Source organism: Quercus robur, chromosome 9 (genome assembly GCF_932294415.1).
Source record: "Quercus robur chromosome 9, dhQueRobu3.1, whole genome shotgun sequence".
Lineage (NCBI taxonomy): Eukaryota > Viridiplantae > Streptophyta > Magnoliopsida > Fagales > Fagaceae > Quercus > Quercus robur.
In genome coordinates, this window is record NC_065542.1 from 54,007,461 (window position 1) to 54,019,898 (window position 12,438).

The following is a 12,438-nucleotide window of genomic DNA, read 5'->3' on the forward strand; positions in this document are numbered from 1 at the left end:
GGGAGGGTATGACTCCTTTGCATGATGCAGCAGCAACAGAGGATCAGCTTGATCTATTGGTCGAATTTCTAAAAGTCTGTCCTGATTCTATTGAAGATGTGACGATTAGAAATGAGACTGCTTTACATGTTGCGGTAAAATGCAAAAAGGTAGAGGCTTTTAAACACTTGGTGGAATGGCTCCAAAAGAACAAGTCTAAAAATACCATGTTATGGAAGAGGAAAATACTGAACTGGAAGGATGAGGAAGGCAACACTGTGTTGCACGTTGCCGTATCTACAAATCAGCCCGAGGCAAGCTCTCTCCTTTTCTCAATTATTTACTAACCTGAAATTTGTGTTGTGAATGATATGAAGCAAGTGTCCTAGCCATTGCTACAACCATAAATACATGTCAAAGATTTTAGAGCAATGCTAATTATACAATATTTTTTACAACATATTTCAAAATTGACAAATTGAAATTTGTTTCTCATATATATATGGATACATACATACATCATTTTGATGTTTACCATTTAAAACTAGCCACCTGAATGTTATGAAAAAATTTTGCCAAAGAAAAAGTTGAGGGTATAGATTAATTTGTGTATTTTGGCAACAGGTTTCTATTTTTTAAGAACCAAACCACTAGATTATTTTGGCAAAAAAGTCGTGGGTTAGATTTTGATGCTTGTTTTGGAATAAAAAATATTTGTTCTTAAGAGAATTAGGAGTTTCAATTAATAAAATATAAGTTCATTTTTTTTGACACAATAATTATTACAATGAGGAATGATGGATTTAAATCTTGATTTTCTCCATTGGAAACAAAAAAAAAATACCAATTATAAAATATTAATAAAATAAATAAAGTTTCATTTTATTTTTTTTATCGTAACATATATAATTTTTCATTTTACGATTTTATTTTAATCACTAATTAGTCTTCACTCAAAATAAAATAAAAATTTTGTTAGAAATTGTGAAATATTTGTTTTCCATTTAATTATGCCATGTACTTGAAGGATCAACTCTATTATCTTGTTATTTTCTTTTCTCAAGTATATATGTTTGAAAATTATTCATTTTTTATTAGTAGATAATTTTTTTAATCAAGGTTACTATTTTTTACAAATTTATTTTATTTTTTGTATTTAGTTAATATCAAATTAGTTATGACATTATTGCGGTTGAACTCTGGTTAGGGGTGAGTTTGGTTCAGCTTTTTGAAAAAGTGCATAATCAAAAAGTGGAGTTTTGTAAAAGTGCATAATGAAAAAGTGGAGTTTCAAAAAGCTAAGTGTTTGGTAAAAATTGTTAAAAAGTGCAAAATGAAAAAGCTGAGTGTTTGGCTAGCACCTATAAAAGTGGCTTTTTGAGGGGTAAATGACTAAAAAGGACAATGTATATATAAGAGAATTTATTTCATACTTTTTTTTTTATTTTTTATTTTTATGTGAGATTGTTTCATACGTAAATCAATTACTTCATCATACTTAAATCAATTTTTCTCTTTCTAAAAAAATTATTTTTTTCTTACCAATATTAGCTAATAATAACTTACTACTTAAGATTTATTGTGAAAGTATTGTAAAAATATTGTGATAAAAATTGATACTAATTTTAATTTAAACGTACTATTAAAATTATTTTTTTCTCTTTCTAAAAAAATTATTTTTTCTCACAAGTGTTAGCTAATAATAACCTACTACTTAATATTTATTGTGAAAATATTGTGATAATATTTCCTTCTTTTTCATTTTTTTTCTCCTCCACTCACTTACCGCATTTTCTTCTTTTTTTTCTTTTTTTTTTCCCTCTTTTTTTCCAGTCCACACACGTACCCACTCTTTTCCTTTATTTCCTTCTTTCCTTTCTTTTTCTAATATCTCTTCTCCAAGTTCCAGAACTCTCCAAGTTCCAGAACGTCCCAAAGAGTTCTCCATCTTCCTCTTTTTTCTTTTTTCTTTTTCTTAGCTCTTCGTCTGCATGATTCTTTCCCTCTATCCCATCAAAACACACAAACTTAAAGGTCACACACACCACACCATTTGATTCTCATCAAACGAAGATAGAGGGGAAATCCAAAAGGGAGGAATGGGTCAGATCGGTGCTTGATCTTTGCCTTCACCGCTGCCTGTCTTCCTCTCCACCGTTGCTTGATCTCTTCCCCACTGCCAACGACATGCGGCTGAAATGGGTCAGCTCGGTTTTTTTTTTTTTTTTTTTTTTGGTTATGATTTCATTATTGGGTTCCTTTGTAAAATTGTGTAAAATTGGTTTGATTTTGTTGATTTTGTGTTTGGATTATCAAATGTTGAAATGGGTTGTGGTGGTAGACCGGTGATTGTTGGGTGGTGCTCTGTTTGTATTTGGTTGACTGGTGTTGGTCTGTAACAGAGGAGCGGAGAAGAGAAAAGGGCAAAGTTTATTGGTGATGGGTATTTCGGTATTTTCAATATTGCAACGGTAATAATACAAAACGCGCAGAGCGCGTTTTCATTTATGGACCCTTAGGGGTCCATAAGCCATTCCGCGTTTTCCCTTAGTTTTTTCTAAAAGTTCAAAACGCAACTTTTATAAAAAAGTTGCGTTTTGAGCTTACCAAACGCAAAACTGGGTTGAGCTTTTTTGAAAAAGTGCTTTTTGGGCTTCAAATGCTGAACTAAACAGGCACTAGATCTCAAAACTATCAACCTCTCCATTTTACAATTCTTTCAAAGATTTATGTTTTTTTAGACCTTGTTCTCATATTAGCATTTTTAGCAAATAAAGTTTTAAAAAAAATCATATAATATGGATACAAAATTAATGCGACTTTTCTTGTTCCCATTCAACTTCAAAGATCAATGTTAGCTAACTTCACGGGAAATCCAACAAAAATTAAAAGATGAGGAAAATTAAAGATAGAAAGAAAATGAACTACAAAAAGGTTTATCAAGAGATTAAGTGAGCATTTGGATAGGAATTATCTTGTGTCTGGCGTCTTGCATTTTTTTTCAAAAATTTTATGCACGCGTTTCAACTTTTAGAGACAAAGTGCACTATTTACGCATTGTTCCGCATTGTTCATGGGATCCACAACCACTTTATTCAGAAAAAAATATTAAAAATGAGTCATACGGTACTATTTACACATTTAAAAATTATTTTGTAACAATGTCTTCAGTTTTCAATTTTCCGTAAAATAAGCTGTATTCAAATGGACCCTAAATAAGAATTTAAAAATAAAACAAAACGAAACAAACTTTTTGTGTTATTTGGTTATCCTGAAATAGGGCAAATTATAGATTACCCACATGTGATTTGATCTGAATTTAAGTTACTTACCTATAGTTTAAAAATTGACACTTTATCCACTTAAGGTAAGTTCCATTAAAGTTTCGTAACCCACCTCATTTATTTTTTCCTTAAAACATAAGATGAGGATGATAAGAGATGTGGTGATGGAAATAGAAACAGTGGTTCTTCTTTGTCCATTTGCTTCTCTCCAATTTCTCTGTTATTTATTTATTATTTTTTTTGTGGGGTTTTAATTTTCTTGCAAAGAGTTTGGAATGGTTTGTCTGAATTTTGAAGAAGTTTGTGATAGAGTAACGGTAGAGATGGGCTTGTGGTTTTCCTTTGAATACTGGGGGCTTTTCAAAACTTGGATTGTTTTCTTATCTTGCAGCTGCGATTTCTTATCTTTTCACGGTGGGGTTGTGGAGCTTGATTTCTTGTCTTGTTTTTAATTTTGCTTGATCCAGCTACAGAGTTGTTGTGTATACAGATTGTTATTGGTCTCTTTTTTGTTTTACCTCTTAATTGGATACAACTCATAACTTTTAGAGTTTATACTTTATATTGTTCTATTGAACTTAATGAGCCCAAGTTTCTAAATTTTTACAAATGCTACTTTTTTGATCTTTTTTTTTTCTTTGATTTTGTTATGTTTTTTTATTTTTATTTTTATGTTTGGACGGAAAAAGTAATAAGTTGGGGGTAATATGCCAATTTTTAAACCACAAATAGACAACTTAAATTCAGGTCAAACCACATATGAATAACCTGTAATTTGCTCAAAATAAAATAATTTGACCATGTCACTATATGTCTTAACTAATAATTTATCATTTGTTGCATTTTTGGTACGAGTAGCTGACTTTGGTCTTTGAAGCTGAAAGGAAAATAAAAGTTCATTTTGTATAATAGGAAATTTCAGTATCCTTCTTTAAAATAATTTTAAAATTTAAATAATTTCAAACATATTATACAAGAATAGAAAAATATAAGATAATATAGTTAATCCTTAAAATACTATAAGATACTAATATTTTTTTTTAATTTAAAAATATCTCTTCTTCTACTGGCGGAGCCAGGGGGAGCCATGGCCCCCCAGCTTTTTAAAATTTTCCTTAGAGTAGGTTAAAACACTTGTAGCTTTTGAAGAAAATTTGCATTCTGCCCCCTTGAAATTTTCGAATTTTGCCTCTCAAAAGGTAAAATTTAGATCAAGAGAATAATTGTCTTCCAAAAAAAAAAAAAATCATAAGATTACTTTAGTTCTTGAAATTTTTAAGCAGTACCGAAAAGAAAACCCAAAGAACTAAGTTGGTACCAAAAGAATAAAATAAAATTAGTGCAAATAAGTACTATCCATATAATGGCCCATTCACCCTGGGCCCCTGGCTGTCCAAACACTAACAAGTAACAAAACCTAAATTACTCCTTTAATATATTCCAAATCACCAGAGGAAAAAAAAAAAAAAATTGTCTAGTTACTGTGTTTGTAGTGGACCTGCTCCTTTCCGTCGGCAATCAAATAACCGTGAATCCGTGAGTCTGTGTTTTTTATTATTATTTATAATCTACTGCTACAGAGTATAGACTAATGGTAAAAAAGTTAATGCATTTGGATTAACAAAAGGGATGGTGTCAACTATATATCAAGACTTGAATAATTCACATTGATGAAATTAGTGACGGTGTATCAGACTACATTATGCAGGCTGTGAGGCTGTTACTAGATTCTGGTGTCGATATAGATGCCAAGAATTTGAAGGATCATACAGCAGGGGACATCTTGCTAAAACGACAAGAAGTAGAGCTGCTGAGCAGCAGCATGGAGATCAGTGAAATGTTACAGCGTGCTGAAGTTACTAACTGTGCACGTTACCTACGTTCCATAGTCTTATCTCTCGAAGAAAGACGATTACTCCAGGTTGATAAATGGGCGAAAATATCGGACGACAGGCGCAGTGTGGTTTTGGTGGTTGCTACGTTGCTTATGACAGTGACTTATCAAGGACTACTGAGCCCTCCAGGGGGACTTTGGCAAGATTACTACAATCCAAAAAGCAATCTGCCCAATGCTACAAAACCAGATTACAGAGGTTCCGATGCAACTTCTCCTTATCTTGCAGACATTGCAGGGACAGCCATTGGCGTTAGAGATGAATTTTTTTGGGTATTCCTGATAACAAATACTTTGACATTTATGCTCTCATACACAATAGTTCTTCTCGTCACTCCATCCGGGTATGTTATACTCCGCGCAGCCCTTGGCTCCTTCACTCTCTGCTATATTACTTCGCTGGCAGTCATATTCCCGATTTCTTTTACATATACCTATTCTTTAATCCTTGTGATTCTGTTTTCTGTTATTTACGCACTATCTATATCTGCAATACGGTCGACGCTGCATGTCTCTGTGCTGATTCGTTCATGGAAGAAGAATTGATGGGAAAATGAAAATAAAGCCAAGCTTGGACCTGAATGCAATTGAAAATGTGTGCGTCAAGGTTTATTTTTACTTTATAGGTGTAAAATAAAGCTTTTGTTTCTAAGGGCATAATTGAGGTACGGGTACGACCCAATGTAATCCTCGAATATTATTTTTGTCGGGTAATCCTCGAATGTTATTTATATTTCAATAAAGTTGTCTAATTGCCATCGGATTATTTATATAAGTTATGAATTTGTTATCAAATTTGTAATCTAAATGTTGTTACATTTATGGCTTTAATTAGCATGAGCAAATTAGTCTTTTTGCACGTGATTAAATAATTTCTAGTATTTGTCGTTGATTGTTCTTATATTCCAAATGCCCTTTGGCCCTTTAAAGAATAAACTTTTTATTATTATTATTATTATTATTATTATTATTATTATTTTTTGAGAAACAAACACACACACATAAGAAAGAGGGAATGAGGTTCTAACACAAAAGCACACCACAACTCTACTAAAAAACTATGGTAACTCTTTAGGGAGGGTCTTTAAAGAATAAGCTAACAATGAGTTTTTGGCTGAAGTTTTTTTTTTTTTTTTTTTTTTTTTTGTGAAAGCAAATACATTATATTTTAGTATTAATTATTAAATAAACTTAGTAGTAATATAGTTTATGAGTTGGCTATGGAGAAGCTTGGGTCCTCCATAATTTAAATTTTATATAATAATAAATATATAAATAAATAATGAAAGGAAAAGGTTTGGAGATGAATCTTTCAAATTAAAAGTGAATTTTAAAAATCTAACCGTTGGATTGCATGTTTATTATGTTCATAACCCACATGTCAAATTTTGACTTGTTATGGTAAATAATGCTTTCATAAGGTCTTCTAATAAAATGATTTGTTTGTTTGTTTTTATATTATTTTTTCAATGTTCGATTATGACTCTAAAAATGAACTTTTTATTTATTTATTTAAAAGATTGACTCACATGAAAAACAATTAATATTTTATGTAGACATAAAAGTGACAAAAGTGATGGTGGTGGTGGTGATGGTAGTGTGTCAGAGTTAAAAGTAGTGTGGTGGTAGTGGATATAATTATGATGGTGTGTTGGTGGAGAATACAATGGTGATTGTAGAAATGGAGATACTATTGATGGTGGCGGTGGAGGCCGTGTTGACAATGGTGTTTATGTTGGCGACACAAAGTAATGATGGGGTGTTCATCACTTGTGCCATCACCTAGAAAGTATCGACGCGGCTACAGGGGTGCTACACCAACGTCCAATGTGGCTTAACGAAGGGTGCGGGGGGCAATGCCACTGTTGGTTGCCGTGTTAGATTTTTTTTTTTTTTTCCTTTCCGGATAGCACCGATTCAAGCCGATTCAGGTCGAATTAGATCGTATCAGCTGGTTGAAACTGATCGATTTAGCCTGTATCGGCCAATATCGGCTTTGAATCAGTCCGAGATTCAAGTAAAAATTATTTTAAAAAAAAGAGTGCAAAAACATCTTTAAACAAAAAAAAAAAAAAAAAAAAAAAAAAAACCTAAAAACCATCACTGCCTCCCAGCCTCTCTACTCTCTGCCTCTCTCTGCTCTTTGCTCTCTGCCTCCCTTCCCTGTATTCTAATTTCAATGTCTTAGCTTCAAACTTATGGATTGTATTTAATTTATGAACATCATGTTTTAGTTATTATCTACTATCACTCTTAAATTTGGTATATGTTTATGGCTTTTGTTAACGGGTGCTTGACAACACCTGTTAAGTCTACATGATTTTTCTAAATTAGTCTGAGAAATCAAGAAAAACAACAACACATTAATGATGCGTGTTAGGCGGCATAAAAAACAACAAATATTGCATACTTTTACTTAAATACCCTTTCAACCATTTTTACCATCTCCTTTTTATCTCTCCCCCATCCTTTAGTTTCTTCATTCATCCTTATCTTTTGATCTTTTCCCCCTTTCCTACACGGCTGTGTCAGGCGTAGCATGAAGGTAACGTCAACCATTTGTTATTATTATGCTTTAGCCTCCAAAAAAATAACTTTTTAAAAAGAAATAAGACACCTAAATTCAAATATTCATGAGATGGAACATTTAAAGAAAATATTTATCTAAAAAAAAAAAGAATACATAGATAAAATTAGTGGAATAGTAAAAAAAAAAAAAAAAAATTCAAAATAAACTTATATATTTAATCTCTTATAAACATACATGGCTCTAGTTGGATTGGGTCGACTAGTTATACTTATATATGTTCAGTCTCTTGCAAGCACTCTCTTTTCAATATATATTATTAAAATTCACATAATATGCCTAAATATATTCCAAATTTCTAGATTCATCAAAACCAATTGACATATTCTTCATTGTGGTTTCTTCAAAGGCATTTTTCAAGACATCTCCAAGTAATCTTCTCATGCTTATCCAACCTCAAGCCTTCATCGAGCTTCCACCTTGAGTATGAGGGAGGGTGTTAGAGATATATATTAGACATATATTAGCCCAATGTAATAGGCCCAAGCCCAGTCCTACTTGTACTAGTAGTCTAGGGTTTAGTCGCCTATATATACTCATGTTAGGGTTCATTGTAACACAGGTTATTGTACTACACTCTTACACAATAAAGTTGTAACCCTTAAGGGATTTCTCCGTGGATGTAGGTCGACAAGGTTGAATCACGTAACCCTCGTGTTCTCGATGTTTCTATTCTATGCTTTCTCTTCCGCATCCATTCTAGCATATACAACATGATATAACACATCGCGTTGCTAATAATATATTTAACAACAGCAACCAAAACTCAAACAATAACCGAAACTTTCTTCAGCTTTTCAGTTTGGATTATTTCCAACCTTGACCAGAAGTGATGGCCTAATCAAAATCAAAATGCAAAAAAATAAAAATACATTGATAGGATCAACGATTTATTGGATTCTTTGATCTGCCACACCCTTTCATTCCTCCCAACCAAACATGCATTTGCCACAACAATCTTGGCAACAAGGTGGAAGCAGCTCTGGACTATGGTCCCCACTCTTGATTTCGGAGACGATGATTTTGTGTTCAGAGTTTTGGCTCTTCGCAAACCATTTCTTGTGAAGAAATTCCGACTTGTGCTCTGTCGTGTTGATGTTAATCAAAGCCATGTTCTTACATGGGTTTCTTATGCAATCAAGCATGGCGTCCAAGAACTCCACCTCTTGGTTAAAAGGAACAAAACTTGTGAGTTGCCACGTAGTATTTTCAACTACGAATCACTCGAGGTTTTGGAACTGAAAGGCTTAATTGTTCTTGATTGTCCTCCCTCTATTTATCTTAGAAAAATCGAGTACACAAAAAAAACAATCACCGAAACTTAAAGAAAACACATGAACCAAGCCTAGCAACCACCACGACACAGATCGCATACCCAAACCACAACCCACCACTGTACCAAACCTAGCAACCAACGCCACCACGAGACACTGATCTGCCACATCTCCACCACCCCACACACATCGATCTCAACACCATGATCTGCCAAACGCCTACGTCCCACGTCGGTAGACCCAATCTAGTGAAGAGTTTTGAGAATTGAGAGGGAGTTTGACTGAGAAGAGAAAAGAAAGAGTGAGATAAATTTTCACAAAACCCTCCTTTTGATCTTGTTTCTCTTGCATTTTTGTGCTATTTTTTGTTTTGGGAGGAGAGAGACATAAAATTTGAGCAAAAATACCGATTCACCCTTGATTTTAACAGAGGTGGGTTACAGAAAGCAAACGGAATATGCCTCAGGTGGGTAAAGTGACACTTTTAAACCACAGGTAGGCAAAGTGATTTTCGCCCAAACCACAGGTGGATTTAGTGTAATTACCCTTAATAATAATAATAATAATAATAATAACAAATGGTTGACGTTACCTTCATGTTACGCCTGACATAGCCGTGTAGGAAAGGGGAAAAAAAAATCAAAAGATAAGTATGAATGAAGAAACCAAAGGATGGGGGAGAGATAAAAAGGAGATGGTAAAAATGGTTGAAAGGGTATTTAAGTAAAAGCATGCAATATTTGTTGTTTTTTATGCTGCCTGACACACGTCATTAATGTGTTGTTGTTTTTCTTGATTTCCCAGGCTAATTTAGAAAAATCATGCAGACTTAATGGGTGCTGTGCACCACCCGTTAACAGGACTCAATTATAACTACAGTAATATTCATATTTTAACACATAAAAGGTAATGTGAAAAAACATAAAATAATAGATATGTGAGAATTAAAACATATAAAAAAAATTTATTAACAAAAAATGGATTTGTCATTGCATTTTATTTTCCAATTGAGCTCGAACAATTTGACTTTAAAAATGAGTAAAAGTCTAGTTAGCTATACTAATAAAATTTTTCTTTTATTGAATGGGACTACCACATTCAAAAAAAAGAGGAAGGAATTTATCTCAATTAAAAGTTACATATATACTTAGATTATTCTAGAGTAGAATTTCTATCTTAGAGATATATATATATATATATATATATATATATAAAATCTCATTTCTTTTTCTCAATTATGAAAATTCCATTACTTCTTTTATACAATAAGTGCTACCTTGCTGGCACATTGGTTAATTATTTGCTGATAATCAATTCCTCCGTACCATCATGACAAAACAAGGTTGGCATATTTACAAAGAATGGGGATAACACTAGGGTTTCCCTAATTGCAACCCTTTATGGGTCACCTGCCGTTTGGAAGGTTACTGCTCTTTTTTTAACATAATAATCCACTTTTTGTAATTTACATAGTCAATTTAAAAACTTTTACATCAAATTATTTATTATATATTCTATTTTATTTAAATAATTATTTTTTATTTTTATCTTCATATAAAGAGAGAAAATCTGATAACAATGGTAGAGCCAGAGGGTAAGAAGGGGCAACTGCCTTCCTTGACTATTTCAGAAAAGTTTCCTTGTATGCTTAACCTATGTCTTGAGAAGATATGCCCCTCCTAACATAAATAATTACAAAACAACACTCTACAATTCTAAGTAAAAAAAAAAATTGAGCATATAATTACTGGAAATATAAAAAAGGAATGAAGCTAGCATGGTACAAAAGGGAGCAAAAAGCTCCTACAAATGAAAATATTTTGTAAATTTTTTTTGTGACTCTATAATTATTTCAATTTTTTATGTCTCATGCCATTTTAATTAATGGGTCCCCTATTTTACAAAATAATAATTGTAAGGACTCAATTTGTAACGACCCCAAAATGATATTGGGTTCGCATGTTAGAAGGCCCAAACAATATAATTTGTAGAGAGTGGGTTTGAAAGGCTAGGCCTTGGTCACCAGACGATGGTTAGTCGTGGTGTTTATACGGAAATAAATTATGTTCGCTCGAGAAGTCTTTCTTCTCGGTACGGCCTGGGAGGCTCTGATTCTTAGCCTTTTTTCCTAGCCCCCTTTCTAGATTGCTTACTTCTCCTTTTATATTAGCTTGCACCCCTCATCCAACGTCCACGTGTAGGTTCGACTTTCCAGGACTGATACTTGTCCCATCAGCCCATACTCAAAGTGGTTGGGGGTGGTTGTAAAAGCTGAAAAGCATTGCTCTGTCTGACGCAGAGTATTCAATGGCAGTAATGGCAGCTTTTCTTTTGTCCTTTGTCACCATATTATCTAGGGTTCCTTTCTCTATCAACGCGGATATTTTAGGTTTTTCCCAAAACTGTTCCTATACCGTTCTGACCCTTTCCTTTAGGAGGGCCTTGGGGATGCTGAAGACAGAGTCATCCTCGGCTATGTCTCAAGGCTACTTGGACTTTTATTGTATGTCCTCGGCTATATCCCACCTCGGCTCGGGCCTTGGGCCCTAAGGTAAAATGGGCCAGGGTCACAATTTCTTTGGCCCCACAATAGCCCCTCAAAATCCTGCTACCCGACCTCTTGGTCGGGGAGGAGGGTTTTGGTGATGTTGGGCCTGTATCATGGCTTGCCCAGCTTTGTCCTTCATTAATATCGATGTCTTTTAGTTTGCTTGGGAAACGCTCCCCGTCATGAGACATTCCTTTAGTTTTACTCACGTCGCGCCTCTGCCGTTTCAGTGTACGAGGTGTATTTTTAATAAGCTCCATTCACGAGGCGATGCCCATTCAACGGTTGTAAACGGTATTGGGAATTGAGCGGGAATTATCTCGTTCTGAGCTTTCCTTGGAAATCTGTACAGATTAAATGCCACCAGTCTTGCCTTCTGTATAAGAAGCAAGGCAAGAGGTCACTTCCTTTACGCACAGACCCTTCAGTCTTTCTAAAGTCCTAAACCTCCAACAACACTCAAAGTTTTCCTTATCAGCATAATCAAACTTTAGAGTGTGATATGTTTGAGGCAAAAGCGGGGGTGAAGGAACCACATCCTCTCCAGAAGCACCGGGTCCCTCCGAAACTTAAGATGGCTCGGTCAGAGCAGGGTAGGCAGAGACTCAAGATATTTTTCCTCTTCCTTCAGCCAAAATCCGAAGCAAGTGTTAATCGCATCAAATTTTTGGTGCTACGGAGCTGGGGTTGCTCATCATCAGTACCATCCGCTCTCTTTCGAGCATAGCTAATATGGCACCTGCGTGATAGGAGTCAGGACTAACGCAGGGATTAAGCATCCCTGCTTCTTCCTCTCTTCCTTCATTGGTGCCTCCTTTCGCCTCCTCTCGCCTCCTCTTCTTCTTCTTTCCCATCACCGGATCCATCCTGGT

General features: G+C 34.2%; 2 protein-coding genes across 4 annotated transcripts in view; one reads left to right on the top strand and one right to left on the bottom strand.

Annotated features, from left to right (window-relative positions):
- LOC126699130 (ankyrin repeat-containing protein BDA1-like) overlaps positions 1 to 5,912 on the top strand; it is a 95,961-nt gene extending 90,049 nt beyond the window's left edge. The window contains exon 3 of the mRNA XM_050396762.1: positions 5,185 to 5,912. Coding sequence (XP_050252719.1) covers positions 5,185 to 5,703 — 519 coding nt within the window. The 3' untranslated portion in view covers positions 5,704 to 5,912. The remainder of the gene's footprint in view (positions 1 to 5,184) is intronic.
- LOC126699125 (membrane protein of ER body 1-like) overlaps positions 1 to 12,438 on the bottom strand; it is a 68,050-nt gene that overhangs the window by 22,807 nt on the left and 32,805 nt on the right. The window lies entirely within an intron of this gene.